We start from the raw sequence: 27,920 nt of genomic DNA on the forward strand, positions 1-27,920 counted from the left end.
CGGCTTTTTGTCGGAACAAGCCACCCGCTCAAGGCTTCGAGGAGTATTCTTTACTATTCCACGTGCCCAACTTACCATAGTCAACATGGGACGCAATGTGGAGGTTCCATCTTATGTAGATACAGACCGGTAAATGTGGGGATGGCAATGTGGGGCCTGCAGCACAAACAATCTGGGGGTCGAAGAGGCGGGGGTAAGAACCATAACGACCCTCGAAGCTACAATTCTTGATCTCTACAATTAACAAGGTTAGCTGAAGTTGTCTTTTTATTTCTGAAAATGGGCTCATCAGATAATCCTGTATTCCAAAGGTTTGTCTCAACTGAGTAATATTCAGACCACAATATTAAGCTACCGAGGCACGGCTTGAGCTTAGTACTAGGGAACTCACCCACGCGCCGATGCACCCCGCACATAAGAAGGTACTCCCCTGGTGGTCCCACAAATTGCATACCATTACCGTGTGACTCCCGACGGACCGACCTAAAAATCGCGCTAGCGGAATGGTTGTGGCGCGTGATTACGTACATCACGGCCTCTCTGGTAGCCTTGGATTCTTTCTTCCGGAGACGCCGAAGTCGGGATATGCTCAAACCATTCCCCGTGCATGGCGCCCCAAAAATGGAAAGTTCATTAAAACGACAAGTTCGGATTATGACCGTCTTACCTGTGATCCTAAGGGAATTATACGAAGATTGCCCTCGGGCAATGCTCAAGTTGAAAGGTCACATCGATGTTATTCTGTCTTCAAGACTAATTCAAACCGCCTGGGCGCCACCGTGCATGGATTGAAAAGCACTAAAGTCGAGCATAGCAGACTTGCGCCAACACCAGAAAAAAACCGCCGACTCCATTCATGCTGAGCGGCGAAACCAACACCAAAAATCTATACAAAACGCAAGACAGTCATAAAATCATAGTCGCTCAACCAGGAGCAGACAAAAATGAGATCATTTCAAGCCGAACCCTTCGCTGTTAACCACTGCATCCCAGAGAAGCCGTCGGAACTTCTCCCGGTTGGTGTAGCGATACAGACCCAGTGTGTTGAAGCAGGTTCGGGCGATTGGATATCGGGAGCAATCATCCCCCATGCAGGCCAACCGAATCGACAGACTTGTAGCACCCATGGCGGGGATTCGATCACTGCCGGTGATGAACGACAAGACCTTTCGCTGCGCCTGGGGTGGAGCGGATTCAAAGAATTCCCAGAACCATTGCACGGCGGGAAGTGACTCGGGACGATGAGACTGCCAATTGTCATAGGTAGCCACTGCTCTTAGCGACGACACATCGAGCGGTTCGTCTGAGCCACGAACAAGAAGATCAATTTCTTCTGGTCGGAAGAGAGATAAAGCGTTACCTCCACAGACGGTGAAGAAACCACGCTTGAACGGTTCAAACTGCCGAGCCACCGACGACTCAAGAAGATGATGAACATACAATTCAACAAACTCTCCACGGTTCTCGTTTGTCACAGCTCGCTTCTCGCCTCCTGGGCACAGCGGGATGTTCACAACCTCTCCGTAGCGGTCCACTTGGGCAACGAAGTCGTAGCAGAATGTTTCGGCAACGTCACCCTCAAAATCCAACAAGGCGCGAAGTCCTTTGGCAAGTACGGGACGATATTCGGCAAGATCTTCCAGGCTGCATCGGAACCTCGACCGGTGGGAGATCGCTGTCTGTGGTGTGTGGCTCTGGGGTGCTGTTGACAGCAACTTTCTAAACGCGAATGGCGGCAAGTCGATATCAAGGATAGTCGAATTGTAAATTGCAAGCCCCAGTAAGACTCCAACCAGGAAGAACTGCTCAGAAGACTCAAAGCAGTAAGGGTTGAAGTAGCAGTATTGTGAGTCCTCGTCGTAGATAAAAAGCCCTGTCATCCGTTAGAAATTTCCTCAGATGGTTTGGTTCATTATGACTTCACTTACCATGATGCGGGTCAAAGACCTCTCGAACGAGTAAAAGAAACCATTCCTTGCGCAGGCCACCGGCATCGATTCCCTCCTCTCCTAAAAATTCAATCCGGAGGCCCTTTTTGATTTCTTCTTGTCCAGAGCCTACCACTTCACTCACTCCGCGAAGGCTATCCTCAACAAGACATTCCCGACGAACCTTGAGCACAAGATACTGGCTAACTGCCTGATGGTTCAAAATGCTGTTAAAAAATGCTTCTCGGGCCTTAACCTCCATCTGACGGCGAGCATCATGTTCCATGATGCGAATCTTGGCCCAGATGCTGAGGAAAAACGGATACTTGCAAAAGGAAAATTTGGAGCTTCGCGACTCCCAGGTTTCAAAGTCACCAATAAGGTCCGAGTAGTCCAGAAGTGTGTTATAGAATGAGCTGATAGGCACCATGTAACCCTTCTGGCGTGCATGGTTATTCGCACTAGATTCGGCATGGCGACGGGCCCCCGACTCCAGACCGTCAGGTCTGCGCGAGTGATCAGTGTGGTTTGCAGCGAACAGTAGAGACATGACCCTTGCTGCTGCTCGAATCTGCCAATCTTCTGCGTAGATGATCGGAGTCTCTTTCTTTTTCGCCGGCTTTTTTTGAGGGCTTCGTCGATTGATGGCAGCATGCAGCTCAGCAGGGGTATTACCCGCAGCACTGGCAAAGCTCGGAACGAGTTCATCACCATCCTTGGTAACCTGAGTGCGCTTGCGGCCATGCTGGCGGGATAACCGATAGTTGACAAAGCCGCCAATCAACTCAACAAGCCTTTCGAACTGACCAGGAGATAATCGAGTCAACCAAGATATGAAAATATGGTGGGCTTCATTCGGCAAGTTTGAAAGCAAACCAAGGATCCTCTTGAGAATTCCGTAGTGGTGGTTTGAGCTGCTGGCGCCTGTCGCAGCGATGCCATGGTCTTTCCGGGCTGACGTGCCGTCTCTGGTGCCTGGACTGGCACTATGGGGGTTGGACGGACGACGATCGACACGCGAGAATGCATGAGGGGAATATGCGCCAGGGGATGACAAAAGGGGGTTTTCCAGCAGAACGAACAGAAATCTGGTGTCCTCAGGTTTCTTCAAAACACATCTTGGGCGCTTCAGAAGATTTTCGATGGCCTTCATTAGCGTCCGCTGAAGATGAACCCTAGAATCCATAACCTCTTGGTCAATTTCTGCAGGATCAGCTGCCTCCCATCTCCTACTCCTGATCAGATCGGCCTCCGAACGATTTGGGTCGGGTTTCTTTTTGGCCCATTGCTCAGTCCACGAACTACCTGCTGTAAGAACAAGCTGATACCACCGGCTCACTTCCACCCAGTTGATGCGAGGGCTTCTGGATGATACCAAGCGAGATCTGTACGATGACCTTTCTTTGATATTGGAGTGAACTTGCCCCTCAGCTTGTGCCCATTCATTCATCCACCAAGCGGAGTTCTCAGCTAAGTCACCCAGAAGAAGTGTTTTGGCGTCAGGTTCGAAGACAGGCACATTGAACATCGAGTCAACTGCTGCTCCTGAGTCCATTTTCATTCGCGGGGGATTGCCACTGCTTGCCGATCGAACTGATGGCTGATAGGTGGGAAATGAATTGTTGAGAATACCGCTGCCTTTGAAGGTGGCGATAATGTAATTCTCCAAGCGCTTGAAGATAAACGACTTGTGATCCTGGTCCTTGGTCTCCGATTCTGCAGGCTTGAATGTCTCGGAGGGACGTCGATCATTGGAAGCAGGGGATCGCAAGTCTGAACCGGCACGAGTCATAATCGGCAGCTCTGGCAAAGGCTTTTCCTTCGGCTGTGCTGCATTAGGGGTGAACCGCGCGCTGTTTTCCTTTGTACCGTACAACCTTCCCTGCTCATCTGATGTCGACGTGCTGCGACTACGAGGATCTCGTGGTGGCGATAGGTGGCTACTGCGAGGGTCATTCGTTGGTAGAATTGGATCATCTTGAGCCCTGGGCAGTCGGGACCTGTTTGCTCGGCTCTCTTCAGGTCCAAGGTTATTCCGGGGCCCATCAATAAGGCCATCGAAATATTTCGAGAGGCAATCGTCGATCATACCACTGAGTCGGTTTGCCGACATAAGCATGTCTGTAGGGGTCAGTAAATAACTGACAATGCCGGAATCGTTTTGGGAAAAAATGCATACCGATCTTTGGCTCTGGCGGGGAAAATGGTGGCAAGGCCTCGTGTGGATTCGAGTGAGGATGTGATGGACGGTCCCCTCGCACCCGATGGCCTCGGTCATCAGACAACGGATTACCTCCGTGCTTGGTTTTGGGCGTCTGCGTCTCAAGGTCTGTAATCATGAGACAATCACTGCATCGAAATACATTCAAATGCTGTGGCCATCGTACAATTGAGTTGCAAGTCCCGCACCTGGTCTCCGCAGTGCCATTATTACTAGGACCCCCTTTCGTTGAATCTTTCCGGGGACTTGCGGAAATTGGCTCGGCCGGGTATGTGACTTCATCCGAGTCGGAGTCAGAGTCCCATGTGTCATGCTTTGGAGCTACCTTATCGCGCTTCCTGCCAATGCCCGTGAACGGCGAAGTGAACGGGTGACTGATCGAGCGGTGGTGACCACGGCGGTATGAGCTATTGGGCGCACTGCCATTCATTGGTGCCATGACTGCAGCATGGTGAGGCTCGAATGGCCGTCGAAAAACTCGTCTCGTGGTCGAGGCCGAAGGAGGGATCAAAGGAGGGGCGCCGAAGCCCGTGTTGGAGTGCAGATAGATCGGTGGATTACGTTCGGGCTGAGAGGAGGCAGGAAGGCATTCGCTCGCCTAGAGCCGGCAGAATAACCAGGATGGTGTTTGGACCGGGTGTCGGTATACGAAGCTTGGTTCCGGAGGCAGGGGCAGGCGGAGTTCGGTCGTGGGGAGGTTGCACGTTGATTAGGCAGCGAGGATGGAGAGCGATTCTTTGTTGTCAAGCAATAGCGGTCCAGGTACCCGAACGCGAGTTTGAAAGTGTATCGGGCACCAACGTGAGTTGGAGACACGGCAACGCAAAGTGAAAAGTCAGCAGATGTGAGAAGTGTCGTTGCAGCATCTCATAGTCGGCTTGGACGGATTGGGAAAGTGCCTGCAGGGAAGGGGCGGGCCTGATTGCCGCCTGAGGCCACAAACGCGGTATCAGCTATTTTTGGCGTGGGCGCGAGCCTGCTGGACCAGCGCTTAGTAGCGCTGAGCAAGTGGAGGATCGACTAAAGATCGAGGCATTATCATACAACTTAGCCAATGGAATTCAATAGTACTACAGTCAATATATCGAGGTACTACGACAGATTGACGACAGGAGTTGCATCAATGCTACAACATTTGAGCATGCGAGCACCCGCCTCACACATACGATCGACGGATTACGTAGACTAGCAATACCTTGAGGATCACTCTGGGCCAGACTAAACCTACAAGACTACAATTGGCAGTTCTACAATCGCGTGGCGCCAGTAGGAGTTGAACCAGTCATACTTCGTTAAACAAGGGGGAATTCAACATAAAACAAGATGGCTTTTTGGCTAAGAACAGATCCTGCCGGTCTGCATTTAACTCATACCCGGCGCGAGAGACACGGTACGGGAGAGTAGTGTTCGAAAAGATAACCACATGCAGCCAATATTCTCCAACCCAATCCACCGCAGTGCATTAACGCACTTAACGGTAGCGCCAGTAGCTCTGGGTGTTCTGGAGCTTCCAGGTGTGGCGGCGACCAGACTTGGTGTTGTTGTAGCGGTGGCCCTTGTTGATACCACGGGACTTCTTGCCGGTGGCAGTAAGACCACGGGCCTCGCGGTGCTGGAGAAAGAGAATTTCGTTAGTCGAGTCCATTAAAACCTTCGGGAAAATTTTTCCACAACTCACCTTGTGGACGGGGTTGCAGATCCAGTTGATGCGGGCATCGCGGCGGATGGCCTTGTGCTGGGGGTCGACGCAGATAACCTCGAAGTACTTGTAGGTCGAGTCCTGGTTGATCCAGTAGGAGTTCAGGACACGCAAGTTGGCGCAGCGGCGGCCGACACGCTCCTCAGCGGTGGCGCTCAGGGCACGCTGGTACTTCAGCTGGTTGATACCCTGGTTGGTGGGCTTGCCGTAGGTAGCACCCTTGGGGGCGGGGCGCTTGCGGCCACCACGGCGGACACGGATGCGGTAGACGACGTAGCCCTGCTTGGCCTTGTATCCGAGACGGCGAGCCTTGTCGGGGCGGGAGGGGCGCGAAGCACGGTGGATGGCGTTCAGCTGGCGAAGCTATATTGATGCACTCTCAGCAATGTTCAACGAGTGTATAGCAAGACACACAAGGCCCTCAAGGGAGTCTTTTTCGTGCCACAACCATTTCCGCCGAATCTGTATCGTTCGGGTCGCCCAGTAATACCATTTTCTCAGGCATTTTCCGTGGCTAACGCTTACGAGCGCTCGGCGGAGATGTTAGGCAGTCGAGGGGTCGGAGGGGCTCTATCTCACCTCCCAGCAGCGAACGCGGAGCAGGAACCGAATGACATCGGACTGCTTCTTCTTCTGGATCTCTTCGACGTACTTGAGGGCACCCATCTGGACGAAATTCAAGTTAATGGTTGAACGGTAATGGCAGTAGATGAATCTGGATGTGTGCTGTCGTACCTTGTCGGCTTCACAGGGTCGTCGGTTGTCGTTGTCGCAACTGCAAAAAGTTCGAGGGAGAAAGATTAGAGGCGAGGATTGTGTGTGGGACGCTAGCGATTAGCCGAGTGTGGCTCCTGCACCAATAAAAGAAGCTGTGTGGGGCCACATTCACAATCATGCCTGAGGTGTCATTTCCAGCCTTTTCTGTTAACGAGTTAGTTAACTAGTTACGGCCTCGGGTTCATTACTGTGTATAGTGCATGATGGTAGTAGTATACAATTCAATTGTACATGCCCGTACTTGGATCCGCTACTAGACATCACATTATACGACAAGCTAGAAATTCAATTTACTGTACGTAGTAGTTTCCCCAAGATACAATGTAGTCCTTGATGAACTATCTCCGATCATCAATTTCGTCCTAAAGAATACACTTCGAATACAAACGCTCAATGCAAAAAGTCTTCAAATCCTGCGGTATTTTTTCCTCTCCACGCGTGTCTGGAGTGTTCATAGAGAAAAGAGAAACAATTCACCGGTCGCTGAATATACCCAAATATCGGTTGCTCTTATTTACATGATTATATATGTGTGAATCAGCCTAGCTTCGGCTCCGCCGGGTTGCCGCTTCTTGTCGAACCATCTCGTTCGTCACCGGAATTGGACACGATCCTGTTGGTAAGACGCTCTTCTTACACAGAGGGCACAGACTACTGGTCTCGGTGAGATAGTCGTCGATGCATCCTGGGTCAAAAATATGCCCGCAGGGAAGTTCTCGAACGGTGGTTGACCCGGCCACAAAATCGTCCAGGCAGATAGCACAAGTGGTTTGCGTATGGCTCATCCGGAAGGGATTTTGGGATGAGAGTCTTTCATTTTGCTCAGCATCTGCGCCATCTGTCGAAGGTTTGATGACGGCCGGCTCGGGTCGTTGAATCCCAGCATAACTCTCCGTATTTCTTCGTTCCTCTGCAACAGATGGCATCGAAGTCGTGCTGGCGTTGCTGGTGGCATAAACCTCCAAAACATCGGAGAGCACAGGAGTCTTAGGGGTCCCTGACTCCGGCTCTGGTGTGAAGCCTAAATACGTGTAGAGAGGCATTTTGTCGACGATTTCTCGGGGAACTGTGAGCTGGTTCATGGCCAGCTGCTCGATATCGACTTCTCCAGAATTGATGCGCTGGCGAAGCAATTCTCGTCGTCTCCGTTGAAGCATGCGATAGAGAACCAGCAAGACCAGCGTGAGACCCACTATAGTTCCCAAGATGGCGAGCACAAAGCTCCAGAGACTGGGTTCTGCGGTGGGTGTAGTGTCTAAGGCCGCATGAGTATAGAACGCATATATACTAGCCGGAATTGACTTACTGGTATCAATCATAGTAAATAGTCGATCACTGTCGTTATCTCGAGCAGCCCGGTTACTGTGACGAGTCGAGTTCTGGGAGGTATTGTCAGAGAACCACGAGAGCTCTCGCATCAAGGTCACACCTGCAGGACCGGGTATGGCGTAGACAGGATAATCGTTGTCACCCCTCCACCGCTCGTCTTTTAACTTCCAGCCGTCGTCGGTCGCTGGGGGTGGAAGCCCGGTTTTATTGCTGTCCGGCTGAAAGAAAACCAGAGCTGATGTGCCAACATCCCGCGAGGCAGCCAGGAACTTTTGCGTGCAGTGGTCGGATATCCATGGGGCGAGTCCGATGACCGGGTACCCGAATTCTGAAACATCCTCATGCCGAGTCACGTTCGATGGGATATGCGAGGCGAGGTCCTCATTACATGAATCTTTGGGGCTGAGGCTTGGAACGAATAGAAGGCCCGACACGGAGCCAGACTCGGGGACGCCGTTGCTGGAGAGAGTCTGGACGGTCCGGTCCAGAACGAATCGGAAACCCACGTTTTCCTACATGTTTGGCGCGAATTAGCCTTCCGACATTCTTTTTGACGTCTACAGATTGAGGCTGTACTTACACTGACTGACGAGGTTGAATTCGAGGCGCTGCCCGGGCCTGCAAATAAAGTGGCGACGGTGGCTTGCGAATCGGGTGGCGCAGTGCGAGACATGATGGCGATCGATCTTCAAAATATATTGGGCCGAATGTTGTGGAGAGCAATCATGGTTTGGTAAGAGAGAATCGGGATAGCCTGCAAGGTGCAGGTTCATGGTGCTGCCTTGGAAGGTGTAAGAGAGAGCCGGGAAAAGTTGCGAAAGAGTTTCATTTTGAGGAATACTCTCAAGGCCGATATTGTCGGTCGCGGCGATTTCCCATCCCAAAATGGGTACTATGACCATTTCCTCATCGAGGGCAGCCCCAAGTATGCAAGGGCAAATCGTGTCCGTCTAAGGAATGTGGGCATGGCTGAGACCACGAGGCAAAATGACCCTGGAGCCTGAGGATTGTTGTCGGGAAAAGTGTAAGAGACCGCAATCGACTGGAATGGACGCATATCCGCTCGATCGTGTGTGTACGTACCTGGTTTGTAAAGCTAGTTGTTGATCGACGGCCGGGTCAGGAAAGCTGTTTGCGGGAGCCGTTTGCGGTAGGATCCGCACCCTCCAAGATGGCTGCATTGGACTTCAGCCAAAGAGACAATGACGGAGCATTTCAAAGGCTGTAGGAACTTACAGTGTCTAATATAATATTTCCCACAGTCTGAAAAATCACAATGAGGGACATAGGCGGTCTATTGCTATGTTTGGTGTACAGGCAGAAGACCCCCAAATTTTGAGACTTCACCCAACAAGTTTCTATAATTGCAATGATATATCAAATCTTGAATTCGGTTGAGACACTCTAATTAAACTAGCAAGAAGCGCCATCTTTGAGCGTTCCAAACTACTAGTAAATGATGCAGCCTTTATCTACTACGGATTTAGTCGAGGTGACGGCGAAAAGGTCATGATTGTGCGTGGCTTTTTGTTGGAAATCCGTGGTGTTTCCGCCCGGGGCTCGCTCACCGCTTTAACATGGCGTCGCCCAATTCCCGAATAAGACCTAGCCAGTGACAGAAAGCGTTGTATGGCAAATTCAAAACACTGGACGAGAGCTCGGCGCGTCCACCATGAGTGAAAGGAAGATATTAGAGAAGTCCAGATATCCTCCTCCGACACTTTCATCTTCAATCGCTCGTCTGGAGAATTTTATCGTCACTATGCTGCCAAAGGGGAACTAAATAAGACCGGGACTTCATAGAAACACGCACGGGGATGTTAAGGGAGCAATGTGACGCTAAACCTTAAACGGAACACTAAACCTCATTTAGTAATTATCCGTCGCCCAACAATACGGAGGATACTGGGTATTTTCGCCTGAGGCCACGAACAATTATTCGAATTCACCGCTTTTCCTTGCCCTCCCACGTGACCTGATAGTGAATGTAGCGTAGGAGGCTACATCACGTGGAGGTCCCCGGACAGGTGAACGCGAATACACACCAACTGAGTTGATCTTCCATCCTCTCATCATTGCTACGATCGTCCCTTACGGTGATTACTCATGTGGGACGCGCAAAGGAAGTCTCAGCTACGAGCGATCTAATATCGATTCACTGCACCAGGCGGCACTGCAGTACTCCATCTCCGTCGTCATCGTCGAAGACTCCCTGCTCGAATATCGAAGTTCTCGGCCTCTCCTCAATTGAAATATATCTCTATCTCCCAAAAGTATACCCAGAAGCTCGACACAAAACGACCACGATGCCATCCGCCTACAAAAGTAAGGGTAAAGGGCGGGATGCGCGCCAGTCGCGCAGTCGCAACACCACCCCATCGACTGCAGGCGGTCCGACCTCTGTTCCTCCATTACCAAGCTACCTCGAGAATCTCGACGATATGACAAAGCGTATCAATGAAGCTACAGACAAGTATAACGAGATGCTCGACCTGGTTTCTGGACCTAACATCCCTGACTCCAAGACCCTGGAAACTCTGGTGGAGCATTTGAACAGTCTCAGTGAAATGGCCAATGCTCGTGGCGATGCATGTAACCAGGTCATGCGCGAAATGGCTCAAAAAAGGAAAGAATTGTCCGATGACCCGGAACTGAGTCGTGAGGTTGGCGACCGTGCAAAGCTCAAGCGCGAGACCGAGGAGGACGACGATCCAGTCCACAAAAAAACCAAGAAGCGTAAAGAGCGGGCGAGTAAGGAAGCGCGGCCTTTAAACCATGGAGCTCACGACGTGGCGCGTCAAGATGGAGGCGAAACCAAAATTGAAGGAGGTAAGTAAAATCTACTGCCCTGCGTCGCTCCCTCCAGCACTCTTTGTTGATGAGCACACTCCACTCTCACCCACCACTCCACTCCGAATCCATCGCATCTGCTCTTGGTTTCTCTCTGCTAGTACTCAATTGGCTGACTCAACCTAGCGGCATCCCCAGTGTCGAAAATTTCCAAGAACGCAGGTTCCGAAGGCAGCTCTTCCCTCTCCCCTCCCTCTATGATGTCTCCCAACGGGGAGCCGACTGGCACCGATGGGCCTGCTGCCCCCGGCAGTCCTGGATCGGACTCAAGCGACAGCTCCCATCAGCCCGAGCCTCAGCCTGCCGTGACCCAGCACCAAGTATTCGGAGACAACCCACTCAAGTTCGATGACCCAACGATCTACCATATTCGTGATGTGTACCCGGAGACAACGGACGAGGAGAAGAAGGAAATCTACAGCGTCGCGGTCTTCCCCAAGAGTGATCTACGCCACATGATGGCAGGCATCGCACCCGACAAGGACTTTAGCAATTCTAAGCCTTCCAACCAAGTCAGCGCCAACACCTTTCTGGCCTATATCGAACCTTACGTTCGGCCCCTCACAGAAGAGGACATCGCTTGGTTAAGAGAAAGGGTAAGTTTCCACCGGATGCCATCTTCAACAGCTCATCCGCTAATTGAAGAACAGGGTGATCGCGTGACACCGTTTATGAACCCACGCCGGGGGAAGAAGTCTTATCGACAAATCTGGTCGGAAGAAGACGGCGTTTCATATGACCAGAACCAGGATGACAAGGACCAGCTTCCTTTGAATCAGGGACGTGGCAGTATCGATACTCTGACGGACGACAAAGCCGAGACCAACGAGGTTTCGATCGGACCACTTCTCAGCCGACTATGTTCACTCCTCCGTTACGAGCATCGTACTCTCCCCGAAGACACTTCCGGATCTACCAACGGTGATGCGCCTACCAATGGAATCGGGGGAGACGCAATGGATCTGGACCAGCCTAATGGCGAGGTGGAGTCAAAATCGGAAAACAAGCCTCTTCCCCCTGCGACTGCATTCCGCGATGCCTCTCCAACGGGATTCAAGACCTCCGTCGCCAAACTCGACCATGCCCAGCTTGATGAACGTGCCAAGGCAGAGTTGCGCTATATTGGCTTTTTGGGGCCCGACGACAACCCCGACTACGATGCACACTTTGACGATGAGGTCTCAGAGCGACTCCGCCTTCTCCAGAGCGAGCTCAAGAAGCAGATAATTGTCAACAATGCACGCAAAGCACGGATGTTGAAGATTGCCCAGGAGCATATGGCGCTGTTGGAATTCACTACTATTCAGGATGACTTGGATTCGCAAGTCCAACAGGCGTACCTCAAACGTACCCGAACTATGGGCAAGAGCAAGAAGGGTTCCCAGGCCAAGCATCGACCCGGTGGCGCTGGCGGTGGAAGTCATGTCGCGGGTGCGGGCATCTCTCGTCCTGCGGTCGGGGATGCGGCGAAAATCGTCATGGACCGTCGTAAGCGCTGGAATGACGCTTTCATGCCTATCTTCGATGATATCAAGACTACCATCCCGTCGGAAGGGGAGACAATATTTGATCCAGCGACGATGGCTGAGTACGAGAAGGCTGAACTGGAAGCCTGGGATGAGGAGTAGACTGCTCACTTCGTCTTTGGGGTGCTCTTTTCTCGATTCCTGCGTATTTCGCTCTCCACGGACTCTTCCTTTTCGCACCTCCTTTTAATTTTCTCGAGCGCTTGATATGACACGACCGGAATGATGGGCAGGCACGGCGTTTGCGGATACCTTTTGATATTTGTTCTTTCGAGACCTTGGGGTAAGGATATTTAACATCGTCTCCTCAGCATGACCGGAAGGAAATTTGGGGCACTCTAGCGTGTCTTGTTCTTAAAGCAGATACCTCCTTCTATGAACAACTCTAAGACACATTTTTATCTTATCCCATTTCTCCAAATGGTCACATTTCTTCAGGGTAGTGTTCTTTTGTATCTTCGGGCTACTCGCTTACTTATTAGGCAACGGAATCATGGGAAGTTGAATATCTGAATATCCCGATCCACCGATACCTACAGGGCTTCATGTGAAGGCTCGAAGGGCCAGGATGAGTCAATAGGGCAAGGGGTAATCTAGGGGCCCTCGGTATGTGGATTTATTCACTAAATGGCTAGGCATGGGATGTATCCCACGGCGAGCATAATAACCACTCACTCACGACACATCCTCCCACGCTACTGCATTTGGCTGTTCTTAGATCATGTCAACACAAGCCCTTCATCGGCTAGAGTCCCAAGAGAGGAATCAGAATGTGCTTATCCTGCCGATAACTAGCCCAACAAAACTCTAGTCTTCCCAGGCGGTGGCCTCCGGGCATGGCTCGTGGCCCTGGGAGCGTAGATCGGCTTGTTCAGCAGCTACAGCTGGATAAACTGTAAGTTTCATGCACCTTATAGTATGAGCTGCCATAGCTCATCACATCATCCTTAGGCGTTGGAGTCTTTCAAGCATACTACCAGTCTCATCGACTGCGAGACAAATCGGCAAGTACGGTAACATGGATACCAGCAATGTCTTTTTTCGTGATGTTTATAATGGTAAACAATAGCCTGAAATTGACAGCATTCAGTTGTGCAATTCAGATGAATATGACTTCAGACTATCCCAAACAAGGGTCCATTTGTCGGACGACTCTTCGATAGATTCGGACCTAAATACCTGCTCTTGGCAGGAACCTTTCTCCATGTATTTGGCCTCATGATGGCCTCCGTGGCGATGGAGCACTACCAATCCATGCTGTCGCAGGCAATATGTAGCCCTCTCGGCGAGAGCATGACCCTCTACCCCTGCCTGAGCTGTGTCACAACACGGTTTCAAAAAAGAGACGCGTACCTGGCAATGGGCATAACTGTCGCTATATCTAGACTTGGTGGGGTTTTCATGCCCATCCTTGTGGAGTGGCTCATACGCCTGGTCGGGTATGCTTGAACATGGCGTATTTGCGCGTACTTTATACTTGCTCTTCTCGTTGTGGCCAATCTTACGGTCCAATCTCTTCCCCGGCCTAAGCCATCAAGTGTTTGGGAATACCTTGGCCAGGACACCGACCTGCCTTTCGTGCTTCTTATTAGGGCAAGCTTTTGCTACTCAATGGGAATGCTTATTCCGATCACGTTTACGGTGAACTATGAAGAGTATGTGGGTCTGTCGAACTGCATGGCGGGATATCTGGTCGCCAATTTAATGGGGGCAAGGTAAAATGCAGAGCATCTAAATACGCCAATAGTCAAAATTGTAATGCTAATGTTTATTTTTCAGCGGTGTCGGTCGTATCCTACCTGGATAGAAAGCCGATAGACTTGGAAACTTCAACATCTCAATATCGGCAGCATTTCTTTCCACTGTTCTTTTCTTCGCTCTCTGTCTGCCTGGCCACTCCGGTGCAACTGCAATTGCATCTTCCGCAGTCTTTGGATTAAGCACCGGTACATACACAGCCATCAGCCCAGCGCCCGTAGCACAGATTTCTAATCTAGGGGAAATTGGAACACGATCCGGCCTGGTTTATGCTTTCATTTCCATTGCACCTCTAACAGGTAGTCCGATCGGAGGCGCGTTGATTTCCCTTCCGCGGGAGGGAGTTATTCGGAGCTACAGGTCTTCACTTAAGCGATGCTGGCTGCTGGGACTTTCTTTTACGCTGTGGCTCGAATTCACTTGGGGAAAGGTGGGCTATGGGTCAAAGTGTGATGTTCAGTTTCTTCATTGCAGTAGTATCAACTTTTTAGTATCTACCACGAGAGAACCCATGGCAGTTTAGAACCGCAGAAAATGGGTATCAAGTAATATCATATCATAAGTATCCAAAGCAGTCATCAGACTGCCCTGCAACTCAACCTCTGGATTGTGCATCATCGATGGAGAATCAGCACTTCGCCGGGATACCGCTTCAGCCGAGCCGTCAACTCCCGCTCACTGATCTCCAGCTCCGTACAAATCTGGTCAAAGCAATGCGTGCCGTCCAAGTATTTTGAAAGCTTTCGGTCGTCGATTTCATCCTCTTCGTACTCGAAGAGCCCTGAAGATGTACCACCATTGCCGAACCCATTGCGACTTCCACCGTGAAACGACCCGGAGCGCTCCCGGCTTGCATCTCCGCGTGTTGAGATGGGTGCATCCTCGGCAACGCTGGATGCAGAATAAGGGGTATTGTTGCCAGTCGTGGCACGGGAGGACGGTCCAGTTCCGCTATGGATCTGGAGCATTGATGAAGAACGAGCTGGCGGGGCCGGCTGCCCCGTTGCACAGGCATATTTATGGACGCGGTAGAGGAAACCCTTAATCACGCCGAATGTAATAAAGCGTCGGATATCGATGTTGGCTAGCTCACGGTAGTGGGTTGAATACCACTGCTTGACGCTCTGGCCTTGCTTTAGGCTTGCATAGAGCTCCACAATACCCACGCCGTCAACGACCCGAGGCCCTTGTCCTGGTGGTGATACATGAGCATCAGCTGAAGTAGAACTGTGCACTGCCTTCGCTGCATCATCGGAATCCGAATCGTCGGGTTCACCCAGCAGTGGCCATATCTCTTCTGCATCGAAGCGGGATTCGTCACGGGATAGACTGGCGGGTGGTTCGGTGAGTGAGCCTGCCAGTACACCGACACCACCACCGCTCCCGCCACTCCCTGCTGCTGGTACTGCGGGCAGCGGTGTGTTAGGTCCAATAGGAGAATGTGGCGCAAAGCGTGTGTTCACATAGCGGGCACATTCAAGCTGCATAGCCTCGTCGGAGGAGATGGTTGTGCTGAATTGTGCCGTGGGTGCATAAATTGCACCGAATGAGAAGATATCTAGGATGAATAGACAGCCATAGTAGAGGAGATGCCGAATTGCGCGGCAAGTGAGGGAGAAGTCCGTGTCGGCGAGAACAGAAATGATGCGAACGCTATTGACACCGTTGATATGTGGTACAATCTAGAAATGTTAGCTGTATGTCTCCCTACATATGGGATAACAGGGTCTACGTACCCGTTGAAGAGTCAGATCCCAATTCTCATCCATGAAAGCCTGATATCGGACAGTAAAGAGAGGCACATGCCATGACTTGACAGCCGGCGGAGATGGGTAGATGGGGAATAGCTTGATGTTTAGCGTGTTCAGTTCATCTGGTTAAGAGTGTTAGCGGAAGCTTTGGACAAGACCAAAGACGCGTCCTACCGATAGGAATCATGCATTCGCAATAGTTGTTGAGGTCTTCCATCAACATCTCGCAAAGGCTGTGCACCTTTCCCTCGCCGCTCTTCGAGAAATCCCGAGATAAAAATCCGTTCTGTTCCTCCAGTGCATGCATCAAATCGGCGATCTTTTGCACCACACTACGGTACGTGCTGAAATCGTCCTCCTCGGCCAACACCAGACAAAAGTTGAAGATAAATTCATTGCGGTCGTAGCGGGCGGACTTCATGCAAATCGGGTAGCCTAGAATTCGGTATCCATTGGTGCATACCTGCAGCAAGTTGCCGCAGAGCTCCTGTCGAGGAATCACGAAGAACGAGACGTCGGCGAAGGTCAGGAAGAGGGGCTGTCCAGGCGCGGTCGCGGAGGGAACGATAGCACCATCCGGGACTTGATGGACGACTTTCGGACCTGCGGAAGTTTCTTGTGAGACTTCCCACATATCTGGGGAGGAGGATGGACCCAACTTACCCTCCTGAGTATCGAATTTGCTGTAGAAGATTGCTTTGATCATCGTGAAGCCGGTGTGACGACCAAAGCCAGTGGTGGGATTCGCGGCATGGGAAGTAGTCCGTGGTGGCAGGGGACACTTGAGTTTGTCTTAGCGACCTTGACTCCGCTTTAATTGAGCAGCAATCCCTCACATGGCACCGTCGCGGTGCAGTCGAAAAGAGGGGTCGACGGTGATGATGGAGATGAAATCGGCGGAGGGCGGCCGACGCTTATCGGCGGACCCACCACAGCTTGGCTTGGCACTCCAATTGTATCAATTGGGACGGGACAGCTTGGGCTAGAAGGCTGCCTCGGACTATACAGTTGTATCCCCGCCATCTTAGAGCAGTTCATGACCAATTGTTTTATCCATGTGTGGGGTTCAACCAAGCAATTGCCTTTAGGAGAGGGGAGGGTGGAGTCAATTAATTCATTCTACAGTCGCTACTGGAATTTGGTCAAGGAAATTTCATCCGAGAGCTGCGTTGATCCTATTTTGATGGGATAGTCAAGGGCTATCTGGTCCGGTAATTGATAAATATTAAGCCAATAACAAGCGATTAGGAGGCAGAGCATTAACATCGTCTTGCGACAACAGAAACCGAACAGAATCTATGCGTAGCCTCGGTAACAACGCGGACATGATATCATAGCTTGGGAATAGCAAGTTATAAAGCAGCCGAGGAGCCAGTCCGCCGGGGAAGGAGAATGCTAGAGTGCGCCTGAAAATGCAGCCATGGTCGTAACAAATATTTTGTTGGCGGTCGTTAGGGCGTGGCGGGGGGAGGAGGGTTCTGCGGTGCAGAATAAGACACTCAGCGTGCCGTGCGGCGAGTGTGGCTGGGAGTCTGGGGGAAGGCGATGGAGTTGGCGAGGATGTCGGAGAAAAGATATTGCTCTGCAGACACAGTAGCTGCTCGCGGCCCGCGATGCAAGTCACTATGTCGTATCGCAGATGTTGGCGCTTCGGGCACGAAGTTGAGCGGCTGACCGGCACGGATGGCGTGCACCATGTCCCCAAACGTTCCACGCTCACCTGCCTCCTTCAGCCATTGCTCCCAGTCTTCATCTAGGGGGACATTGGCTCCTTGGTCGCGCGCAGCCATCGCATCGAAGAGACGTCGATTGAGAGCCACCCCACAACTTTCCATCTCATCATCACTGTAATCCTCCTCTTCCTCGGCTCGGAAGTCGGACACCACGCTCGAACTACCGCGAGACTCGCTCGCACGTACTGTGTGATCACTACGAGTCTCTATCATCTGCTCCAGAATGTCGAGCTCCAGCTCCTCCTCTGGTTCACAGGGATCGTAGTGGTGGACCACGGCGGAAGGTTCCGGGGGTGGTGTCGCAGGACGCACCCCACTCCCAGTGGTATCCTGCACTGTTATGCCTTCCTCGGCCTCATATCGTTTGCGTGCCGACTTTGTCCCTTCCCAGCAGCAGAGCTCATTGATCTCCGTCTCGGTCAGTCTGAGCTTGTCGAATACCTGGAAGAGGCGACGGTGCCAGGGGAATCGGCCGAGCCTCATGCGATGAGGGCCATACGAGTAGTCTAGCCCCGGATACTGGGCCTCGATGGAATCCAGCGGGCCGTAAAAGGTGTTGGTCTCGATGCGCACCTCCGGGACCAGGTTGCGCGTGATGTGAGCGGCAAAGGAGCCCGGATCGCAGGCGCGTGCGCGGGGGAAGGTCGCATTGTAGACGGCCTGGGCGAGAGAAGGTTTCCGCATGGTGCAAATTGGGGAGAATGAGCTGGGACGAGAGAGTTGCAGACAGGAAAAGAGCCTGGATTCGAAGGGAGACCTGCCGGCGACGCTCAGCCGCGAGTCTGAAACGAGGCGAGCCGCCGCCCCCCTCTGTTTTGAAGGCAAGACTAGGGCAATCTGGAGGGCAGCCACGTGTGGGGCGGGTCTAGACACGCGGTGGAGGAGCAATTCATGAAGCGCGGGGAGATAGATGAGAATGAAGCCGGCGCAAAGGTGAAGTCGGGAAGGGGGCGAACAAAGAGTGCGGTGTCACCTTCGGGGCAGGTGCGTTTAGTGTGTTGTCGCTGCACGGCCAGCTGGACTCGGTGGGTTCGGTACAACTCACACTTTGCTTCTCCCACCACCGCCAGCCCGCATGTCGACATTTGACGGTATCCTGCCAGGTCAGCACCTGCACTCCAATTGATTATGCCCCGGTACTAACCAACATCGACAGAGTTCCCCGACATCCAAAGTAAGTGTTGGTGTTATCGTTCGCTGTGGACGCCTCCCAATACACAATTTTGCTGACGCTGTGCAGTCGACTACTTCCGGAAGAGCCCAGTGCGCCCAGCGCCGCTGGCCTGCTTCCTGAGTCATGTGCATACCGATCACCTCAAGGGCCTCGAGTCCTTCAGGGCGCCCTTCATCTATTGCTCACCCGCGACCCGCGAAGTAAGTGTGAGACTCTTCCCTGCAAGGTCTAGGACGGATCCACAGGCCCTCCAACCCCATTCCGTCCGCCTGCAGGGTTCCAGCACATCATGGCGACAAGCGACAGGGATGTGGAGGGTGGATCTCGCCTTTGAGGCCCTGTTTGCTGAGGATGAAACATTTCCGACTGACCCGGACACAGCTCCTGTTACGCCTAGAGAAATTTCCTCATCGAATGAACTTTGAGAAGGGAATTCTGGAAACGCGCCGGTTACACTACAAACATCTAGCCACGCTATTGGTGAGTATCAAATCTGATGCGTCGTACCTGCAAGAAAGGATCGACTGCTTGTCCCACCTTGTAGTTGCCGAGGACAAGGATCTAGCCCGGTATGCGGTTCAGGTCCACGGCAGTGCCGGGAGAGCCAAGAGCCTTGAGCACCCTCTTCTATATCGTTCAGTCTGTATGATCATGGGACTGATGCGTCATCTAGCGCCCGATTCCACTGCACACCCCGACGGAAATTGAGCTCACGCCCCGGCGACGCATCCGGGTCACTCTCTTCGATGCGAACCATTGCCCTGGGGCCGTTGTGTTTTTAATTGAGGGGAGTGGCAAAGCGATAATCTATACTGGGGACATTCGAGGTCAGCCTGAAACTGTTTGGCCCCGTTCAATAAATCTTGAAACTAAGACCTGTCAGCTGAGCGATGGTGGGTTGACGGCCTGAAGCAACATCCAATTCTGATTCCCTATACATTGGGGCAGAAACGGTTGGACCGGCTGTACCTCGATACCACATTTGCTGCCGCATCAGACCCCTTTCGTGAATTCCCCACGAAGGCCCGGGGACTCGTTGAGCTGTTACAGAAATTGGAAGCTTATCCAGATAACACCCTCCTTTACTTCCGGGCCTGGACTTTCGGCTACGAGGAGGTTTGGACAGCTCTTTCAGCTGCCCTCAATGCAAAAGTATGAACCGTCAGGCTAGCTTGAATTGATCATCGCTAACCGTTGATTTAGGTCCATGTTGATCGATACCAGATGGGCCTCTATCGGTCCCTTGCGCGGCTCTCTGGAAGCGGAGGCGTCCGCGAGGCCCCGGCCCTCTGTGGCTTCAAGCTCGGGAACACGACTATATCCGGCTGTTTGAGCGAGGACGAATCCAGTCGTATCCATAGCTGCGTATCCGCAGTTTCATGCTCTGCAATCCGCGAGCCAAACACTGTTTATGTTGTTCCAATCGTCAATCGCACCAGAGATGGTGTTGAGATTCCCGAGGTAGGAGCTGGCGGGGGGCTGGTTGACCTAAGCCAGACTCATGAGCTTGAAATACCGGATGAGTCTGCTCTTGCTAAGCTGCAAGATCTATGTGACTCATATATCAAGGATGATCAGGTTCTATCACAGATGCGGAAGACCCTTTCTGAGGCTTTCAAATCGCAAACAAGAAAGATGGCGCTTGATCAGTTCGGGGTCAATGAAGAAGACGAAATCTCTCTTGAACAGTTAGTGGCGAAGCTCAGCCAAAGCGTGCCCGCCGAGAAACCCACTAACAGCCAAGCTGACCATCCGAATATAATTGTGAGTTGCCGTTGTTTTCATTTGCAACTTCCTGCTCACACCTGTCAGCGCTTTCCCTTCTCCCGGCATTCCTCGTATTCTGAATTGTGTGAACTTGTCGCTGCTTTCCAGCCCAAGGATGTCTGGCCCTGTACAGTGGACCCATCTTCATGGAATGAGGACGTCTCCATAAGGCGACTTTTTGGCCACTTATGTTCGGGAAGTGACTTTGCTCACGACAACTATATGCGTCATGTGCTTGAAGAAATCGACGAAAGTGATCATCCGCCGAAGAAGCGAGCCCGACATGACAACGACGTCTCAACGCAATCGACTCGATCCAGCAGCGTGGGAGAAGAGTTTGATGTCAGCGCCAAAGAAGTACGAGTGGAGGAAGACGTGGGTATTTCATATTCTACCCAGCAAAGCCGTGATCCAGCCGGATCGCCAATGATTTCGCAACCTCAGTCGGGGTGGACCTCTTTTTTTCAGCCCTACATGTCAGCTTTAGGCCAGGAAGGGACTGTCGCAGATGGGATTAGCTCCGCTGAACATACCCAAGCAAGCCATGCAGAAACGCACAGGGTGCATGGTTATCTCCAAGAGCATCGTGACCGTGATCAGGGGAGAATGCAACTTGGGCCACTCCCATCATTGCCATTAAGTGATGATCAGCAAGATGGCGGCGATCAGAACAACTGTCAAGAGCATTCACACTGGACACAAACAAGTCCACAAGCTCATAGCTCGGTCATCTCTCTTCCCGAGTCTGCACTCGCCCCTTCTGTTGGAGGAAGCGATGACGTTTCATTCGAGGCTCGTGGAGTCGAGCACGGAAGTCCATGCAAGCGGCCACGCTCTCACCAGGTGGCACGCACCCGGGCGCGCGTTGCAGCATACCTCGCTGCACGCGAAGGAAGCTATTCTGCGTGGGCGGATGTTGCTCCAGTTTCGACTGGAAACAATCACGCCGAGGTGGAAGAGGAGCTTTGATCCTGTAGAGGTCATAATAATTTTGAACTTTTCAAATTATGGCTAGATCAAAATGTCGATACCAACAAAATGCATCATCATTCTCCTTCTTACCAACGGCTATGTCCCTTCAGGATATCCATTTGACAATGTATCCAATTCCGTCGTCTGCCTTACGGGCGGGGGGCGATACTCGCGATCCGGCACATATCCCAGCCGCAGCGGGCGGACTGGTATTCAGTGAGTTTCGATACGGGAGCCTCGATGCCAAACTAGACCAATGGTCTGCCCATTCATCCAGAATAGTCCAAATGAATGTGTACAAGGCTTCGGAAACAGATACAGTACTCCAACTATAAGAGCACCCCGGCTCCTGATTCGCCTACGCTTACGATCAACCATCTTAACCCAAAGCCGTCGCTCCCACGAGGCGCTCCGCGGACCGGCCCGACCCCAGCACAGGCGTTGCCCGTCTGATTTCCACCGTGGGGTCGTCGATCGGCCACCTCCTTGGTAAAAGGTTTAAAGGGCTGCGGCGAAGTCCGGGGAGCAGGTGGGTCTACATTGGCCGAAGGTAACATCACCTCGGCTTTGCTTTCTCTATAGGTGGGATACTTCGGCATACATAGGAAAATTAAATTATGTTGAATGACTTGGCTCGCTCAGAGAGAAACAATGCATAATGCATAATGAAATACAACATTGAAAAATCAACAGAAATGCAAAACAAGTGCTCTCTCGCTATGACACGAACGCCCGAGGTCGCAATTGAGATGAGGTATATGGAACCGGGCAATGCTAGAGTAAAACAATACGGGGAAATATAGCGTGAAAATGGCAAAGGGGGAAGAGGGTAGCAGGAGATGAAACAATGACACAGCACAAGTGCCACGGTCTCGTGGGGTTCGCCAATTTTAGAAAATATAGTACGCCTGCGTCAATGGTAACTCGGTCGCGGGCTCAGCGTCGCACAGCATGTTATCTGCTTTGACGGTCTGGGACAGGGTCAGCACTGATTGTCAGGAACAGGGGGGTAAGAGTGTAGAACAAGACTTACGTAGCTCTCGGGATCGACTTTCATCTTTGGCATCGTGTCGTTGAACTTCATATCTTTCTTGCCGACGCTGCGGCAGTTCTTGACTGCTTCGACGCGTTTGCGAAGTCCGTAGGTCTGCACGATGCCTTCGTCGATGGAGGCCTGGGAAACGAACATGATAGATGTGCTTGGGACTCGAGGAGCGAACATTGGGCGGACGATCATCGGTTCAATTGTCGGGATTGATGCGTTAGGATCACCCTGCAGATATGTTAGTGTAGGCTCGTATGGATTTGGCACAGAGGAGGACGGAGGAGGCATACCATCTCTGCAATGGCAATCATGCCGCTCTTCAGGACCTGCACCGGCTTTGTGCCGAAAGTGCTGGCATTCCAGATGACCAAATCGGCAATCTTGCCCACTTCCACACTTCCAATCAAGTGGCCCATACCCTGTGCCAGGGCCGGGTTAATCGTATACTTGCTAATATACCGCTTTACACGGAAGTTGTCGTTGTTGTTACCCGCGTCTTCGGGCAAGGGACCACGCTGAGTCTTGTTCTTGTGGGCTGTGTGCCAGGTACGCAGAATGACCTCTCCACAACGGCCCATCGCTTGTGAGTCTGAGGACATCATACTGATGGCGCCAAGGTCGTGGAGCACATCTTCAGCGGCGATGGTCTCGGCACGGATACGGCTTTCGGCAAAGGCAACGTCTTCGGGAATGTTCTTGGACAAATGGTGGCAGACCATCAACATGTCGAGATGCTCGTCCAGGGTGTTAAGGGTGAAGGGACGGGTAGGGTTCGTGCTGCTGGGAAGGACGTTGGGGTGTTCCACGACCCGGATGATATCAGGCGCGTGGCCACCACCGGCACCTTCTGTGTGGTATGTATGAATGGTACGGCCTTTGAAGGCATCAATGGTCTGTTCGACGAATCCGGATTCGTTGAGGGTATCGGTGTGAATCATGCACTGCACATCGTATTCATCGCAGACTTCCAAGCAGTTGTCAATGGCGGCAGGTGTGGAGCCCCAATCCTCGTGCAGCTTCAGACCGGCAGCGCCAGCCTTTATTTGCTCCTCGATACTCAGTCGTCCGCAGTCGTTACCCTTGCCCGTAATACCGATGTTAATTGGCAAGCTATCGCACGCCTGCATCATCTGCCGCAGGTGATTTGGTCCCGGTGTGCAAGTAGTCGCGTTCGATCCAGTACTCGGCCCAGTGCCGCCACCAAGGAAGGTGGTAACACCTGATGCCAGAGCTTCATCCACCTGTTGCGGGCAAATCAAATGGATATGCGTGTCAAATCCACCGGCCGTGATAATCTTGTTCTCGCCAGCGATAACGTCTGTAGTGGCACCCACTACAAGATCGGGGTGCACACCGTCCATCACATCCGGGTTACCGGCTTTGCCGATGCCCGAGATGAAACCGTCCTTGATACCAATATCCGCCTTGTAGATGCCAGTGTAGTCGATAATCAGCGCATTCGTAATAATAGTGTCGGCGCATTCGGCCGACGAACGTCCAGAAGCCTGGCCCATGCCATCACGGATCGTTTTGCCTCCGCCGAAGGCACACTCATCGCCGTAGTTTGTCATATCTTTTTCCACCTGGATCCACAAGTCGGTCAATCCCAAGCGCACCAGGTCGCCGGTCGTCGGACCGAACATGCGAGAGTAGGCCTCCCGTTCCATGGAGAAGCCGGTAATCAGCGCGCTGTCCGCCTGAGGCTCCGGAACATGCGCAAATCCAGCAACTTGCAGTTTTGAGACGATTTCCTCGGCGCAACTCATATCCAATGGCCCATTGGCGAGACAGTTGCCTCCTCGGATAACCTTGTTGCCGCCAATCTCCACCAAGTTCACGGTCTTGGTGTCGCCGGGCTCGAAACGGATGGATGTACCGGCAGGTATATCCAGGCGGTATCCGTACGACTGGATACGATCAAAGTGCAATTGCGGGTTGGTCTCGATGAAATGGTAGTGCGATCCCACCTATTGTCCTTCCGTTAGCCTCCGCCCTTTTCTTTTGCCTCGCTGGAGGGGATTGCGTTGGGGGGGGGGGGGGTTCACGTACCTGAATGGGACGATCTCCTTTGCTCATCACTTTGAGGCGAATCCGTTTGCGCCCGTCATTCAATGCGACCCGAGCACTCTTCATTGGAATCACCGCGCCGGGCATCTTCTCGGGCAAGAAGTCCTCAGGGTCCGGGTCCGGGAAAGCCTCGCGCCGCGGTACCGGCAAAAAGCTGCCATAGAGTGCGCGCTCCAAATCACCTTCGTCGCTACTTATGGGGTGGTGTACTGTCACCAGATAGGTTCCCGATGGGAAAGTACCCTCGACCTGCAACTCGACCAGGGTCGCGACGACGGAGGGCAGGACGTGCCGGCGACCCAGCATGGTCTTACCTATAGACATGAGATCGGCGACGGAGAAGTGGCCATCGCGAATAAGCTATAGACGTCGAATGGGATGTCAGAGTCGATCAACGATCAATTGGGGCGCAATGACAGAAAAGTGGATCGTACGTACCTCGTGCAGAACGCTAGATATCAATGCCTGGGGAGGGGAACATAAATTAGTCTTGCATATGGGACGAGACGAGGGCTCTGAGACCTACCACTGACTCAGCGTGATTCAGACGCACACCCCGGGCCAGGCGACGCTGGGCCAGAAACCCGAGGTGGGCAATGGTGAGCTTGTCCAGCTAGTGTGGTCAGCGATTGTCAAACAAACCACAGGCTTGGCTGTCACGACCTACCTCCTTGGGAACGAGCTGCATGACGGTGGGACCCCAACCTGGAACTGCAAAGCTTGGCCACGGAGGTCACGAAGCAGGTTGAGCGAAAACGAGAGCAGACGAGAGTACGACCGCAAGTCCGCAACGTCACCCGGGGAAGGATTGAAGGGGGAATAAGAATGTGGGGGGCGGTATATTTTATTCTCGCAGTGCTATGGCCGCAAGCCGATAGCCCATAGATAAGCTGCCGTCCTGGCCGATTGGGCCTCGCGGTCGGCCGTGTTAGTCACGGCTTTTCTAATAGACGTGGGTGCTGGTTCCACTTCGAGTGCTTAGCACTCGGCAATGACTGGTTCCTTAGTACTATGACTTGGTAGTGGGACTAAGTATATCTACGCGGGCTCAACTCGCCTGGTCCAGCTGGCTCGTCGGCACTCGGCGGGCCCACCGGCCCTATAGGGATGCGCCTGAACTAAGCAAGCTCCATTTTATGAAAAGTCGGGTTAAAATACATGCCCTAGGTACACTTTTCAAATCAAACAAATCGAACACAAACGCCCTAACAGAGTACCCGGCTCAGATCCCGCGGAAAGTCGATCAATCAAATTCAGAATCACACTGCTCATGCCTCGCTCTTGCGCTTTTTGGCCTTGCGCTTGTTGTCGGCCGGGGTGGCCTTAGCCGAGGCAGGCTCCGCAGGCGCAGTTTCCTTCTTGCCGCCGCGCTTCTTCACAGGGGAGGCCTGCTTCGCGGGGGACTCGGCCACCTCCTTCTTGGACTCGCTCTTGCGGCGCTTGCTGCTCTTGGGGGGAGACTTAGCCTTGGGGGGCGAAGGAGGGGAGGAGACTCTTCCTCGGACTCGGAGGATGAGGTCTCGTCATCAGAGTGGTGCTCGTTGCCAGCGCCGGCAAAGTCCTGTTGCAGCTGGTTGGCAGCGGGATCATTGGCCGCGTCCTTGTTGGCTTTGTAGGCGGCCATCTCCTTCTTGTACACCTCGAAGTTCTCAGCATACATCTGCTTGTAGATCTGTGTGGGAATGTTAGCATGATACAGGTCGTGAGATCAAATCGCGTAGGGGGTGAGAGTATGGGGGCTCGATGTTGTCAAGACATACCTCGCGCTCACTATCGGACATCTTCTGCCAGCGGCGGGTGCCCTCGTCCGCAACCTCCTTGGGGCGCGCATTGTCACCCAGGTCAGCAGCAATGCTCTTGCGGTTGTGCTGCATGTACAGGAAGTAGGGGGTCAGGGCCCGCTTGGGCGCATTGGGATCAGCGGGCGCGCGCTTGCGCTTCTTGGGGCCGCCAGCTTCAGACTTGGCCCCGGGGCTTGTAGGGTGCAGGCCAAGGTCGAAATTGAAACCCGACAAAGCCGCGGGGACGGCAGGGAGGTCGATAGTGGCAGACTCGCCGTTCATCACATTGTTGGCATGGTCCAGATAGGCCTTGCTCAGGTCGGCGATGTAGGTGTGAAGTCCCATCAATCGTCCCAGGATCTGCGACGCAGTTAGTATCAAGTACATCCGGTGAACAATGTCAATATGCAAAGCTGTCGCATAAGGTCAAATTTCATCGGAGACAATTTGCGCAATGGATATATGTAGGGTGAGCCAAAAATATAAATGAATGCAAAGTGGCTACCCTCAGCGTTGATGACATTGGGCGAATGCAACACGCGTAAGAGTCGCGCCCGCCAGTGGCGCCTCGAGATACGCCCGCCTGGTCGGACGAACAGACCCTTGGAGCTTTCCATTGTATCATGACTACATTGTAAATGACTCCTCGAGCTGTAAAGGCAAACGCGCAACAAATATGCGGGGATGCGTAAGCTGTTGCAACATATGCGACGCGTAGCAGCGCGCGGGAACGGGCGCGGCCTCGAGCCAAACAAAACTGCAGGTCCATCGCGGGGGGGCGAAAAGGCGGGAAAGAGAAAAAGACCAGACACTTACAGCATCTTTGGATGCACGAAGCTCGTCAACATTGACGGAAACGGTGGCCTCGGAAGCCATAATGAGGGGTGGGATGGTGGTTGGTGATGACGGTGATGGCGGTGGTTAAAGGTGGGAGGGGTGAAGAATTTTGTTGGGGGGGGGAAGCCGGAGGCTAGGGATTAGGGGGAAGGAAGCGGGCGGACCGGCGAGGGAATGGCGACCAGGGCTAAATAAGGCCGGGCGCTGGGCACTGTGCCAGCCTGCGGCTCAGCGCTGCTTTTGGCTTAGGCCTAAACCTCCCCAGCGGCTGCCTGGGCTTGGGTTAAGGGTCAGCCCAGCGCCAACCCGGCCCTTAACGGGTCGCCTCACTCGGCGCTGCCGTACCCGGGGCACCCAGGCTTGCTGGCCAGTGACATAACCACTCTCCCACCCAGACGGTGCCGCGGGGCTGCCACCGCTGCATCGTGACACCGGGGCATAACCATGGTGCTCAAGGGCACTCAAATAATTGTTTCCTCGCGCGTTATTAGAGAAAACATTAAACTGAATAAATCAAATCGAAATTTATTGTATTTTTTATGAGGCACATTCAAGAGTTGCCCATGCCCCTTTCCCACGATATATTTCACAAGTGTTCTACCATTCTACGTACTGACCACTTTTGGATGGAGCGACGTGTATCGTTGACAAGGTAAGACCTGCACCGTTGTTGTGGAACCTGCAAAATCACCTTTGTTTTCGTTA

General features: G+C 52.7%; 10 protein-coding genes across 10 annotated transcripts; 3 read left to right on the forward strand and 7 right to left on the reverse strand.

Annotated features, from left to right (window-relative positions):
- Positions 1-950: 950 nt before the first annotated feature.
- On the reverse strand, positions 951-4,747 carry N7532_010761 (HECT-type E3 ubiquitin-protein ligase; the record flags this gene model as incomplete). Its single annotated transcript, XM_056623252.1, has 4 exons — positions 951-1,873; positions 1,929-2,112; positions 2,137-4,049; positions 4,108-4,747. Coding segments are annotated over 4 exons (3,660 nt in total), but the record flags the coding sequence as incomplete, so codon positions are not given.
- Positions 4,748-5,620: 873 nt separating this feature from the next.
- Positions 5,621-6,827, reverse strand: N7532_010762 (60S ribosomal protein eL15; the record flags this gene model as incomplete). Its single annotated transcript, XM_056623253.1, has 5 exons — positions 5,621-5,761; positions 5,828-6,211; positions 6,428-6,514; positions 6,584-6,623; positions 6,814-6,827. 5 exons carry the CDS (start codon positions 6,825-6,827, stop codon positions 5,621-5,623), a joined length of 666 nt encoding a protein of 221 aa, XP_056470669.1.
- Positions 6,828-7,167: 340 nt separating this feature from the next.
- N7532_010763 (E3 ubiquitin-protein ligase RNF103) lies at positions 7,168-8,627 on the reverse strand (the record flags this gene model as incomplete). The annotated part of the gene is made up of 2 exons (XM_056623254.1): positions 7,168-8,466; positions 8,535-8,627. 2 exons carry the CDS (start codon positions 8,625-8,627, stop codon positions 7,168-7,170), a joined length of 1,392 nt encoding a protein of 463 aa, XP_056470670.1.
- A 1,633-nt stretch (positions 8,628-10,260) lies between these two features.
- On the forward strand, positions 10,261-12,432 carry N7532_010764 (histone acetyltransferase NGG1; the record flags this gene model as incomplete). The annotated part of the gene is made up of 3 exons (XM_056623255.1): positions 10,261-10,783; positions 10,931-11,400; positions 11,455-12,432. The coding sequence occupies 3 exons, from the start codon at positions 10,261-10,263 to the stop codon at positions 12,430-12,432; spliced, it is 1,971 nt and encodes a 656-aa protein (XP_056470671.1).
- Positions 12,433-13,166: 734 nt separating this feature from the next.
- N7532_010765 (major facilitator superfamily domain-containing protein) lies at positions 13,167-14,637 on the forward strand (the record flags this gene model as incomplete). The annotated part of the gene is made up of 6 exons (XM_056623256.1): positions 13,167-13,225; positions 13,282-13,378; positions 13,465-13,769; positions 13,869-14,045; positions 14,149-14,535; positions 14,580-14,637. 6 exons carry the CDS (start codon positions 13,167-13,169, stop codon positions 14,635-14,637), a joined length of 1,083 nt encoding a protein of 360 aa, XP_056470672.1.
- A 65-nt stretch (positions 14,638-14,702) lies between these two features.
- On the reverse strand, positions 14,703-16,545 carry N7532_010766 (nitrogen permease regulating protein NPR2; the record flags this gene model as incomplete). Its single annotated transcript, XM_056623257.1, has 3 exons — positions 14,703-15,770; positions 15,825-15,961; positions 16,014-16,545. The coding sequence occupies 3 exons, from the start codon at positions 16,543-16,545 to the stop codon at positions 14,703-14,705; spliced, it is 1,737 nt and encodes a 578-aa protein (XP_056470673.1).
- A 793-nt stretch (positions 16,546-17,338) lies between these two features.
- On the reverse strand, positions 17,339-18,256 carry N7532_010767 (uncharacterized protein; the record flags this gene model as incomplete). Its single annotated transcript, XM_056623258.1, has 1 exon — positions 17,339-18,256. The coding sequence occupies one exon, from the start codon at positions 18,254-18,256 to the stop codon at positions 17,339-17,341; it is 918 nt and encodes a 305-aa protein (XP_056470674.1).
- Positions 18,257-18,647: 391 nt separating this feature from the next.
- Positions 18,648-21,482, forward strand: N7532_010768 (uncharacterized protein; the record flags this gene model as incomplete). The annotated part of the gene is made up of 8 exons (XM_056623259.1): positions 18,648-18,675; positions 18,729-18,746; positions 18,813-18,946; positions 19,128-19,226; positions 19,420-19,573; positions 19,630-19,898; positions 19,950-20,510; positions 20,559-21,482. The coding sequence occupies 8 exons, from the start codon at positions 18,648-18,650 to the stop codon at positions 21,480-21,482; spliced, it is 2,187 nt and encodes a 728-aa protein (XP_056470675.1).
- An 893-nt stretch (positions 21,483-22,375) lies between these two features.
- Positions 22,376-25,285, reverse strand: N7532_010769 (urease Ure; the record flags this gene model as incomplete). Its single annotated transcript, XM_056623260.1, has 7 exons — positions 22,376-22,456; positions 22,519-22,758; positions 22,821-24,497; positions 24,580-24,957; positions 25,036-25,062; positions 25,124-25,210; positions 25,265-25,285. The coding sequence occupies 7 exons, from the start codon at positions 25,283-25,285 to the stop codon at positions 22,376-22,378; spliced, it is 2,511 nt and encodes an 836-aa protein (XP_056470676.1).
- A 580-nt stretch (positions 25,286-25,865) lies between these two features.
- On the reverse strand, positions 25,866-27,254 carry N7532_010770 (uncharacterized protein; the record flags this gene model as incomplete). Its single annotated transcript, XM_056623261.1, has 4 exons — positions 25,866-26,040; positions 26,091-26,269; positions 26,358-26,738; positions 27,195-27,254. The coding sequence occupies 4 exons, from the start codon at positions 27,252-27,254 to the stop codon at positions 25,866-25,868; spliced, it is 795 nt and encodes a 264-aa protein (XP_056470677.1).
- Positions 27,255-27,920: the final 666 nt, after the last annotated feature.

This window comes from Penicillium argentinense (assembly GCF_028826775.1).
Source record: "Penicillium argentinense strain IBT 30761 chromosome Unknown utg000010l_segment0_segment0, whole genome shotgun sequence".
NCBI lineage: Eukaryota > Fungi > Ascomycota > Eurotiomycetes > Eurotiales > Aspergillaceae > Penicillium > Penicillium argentinense.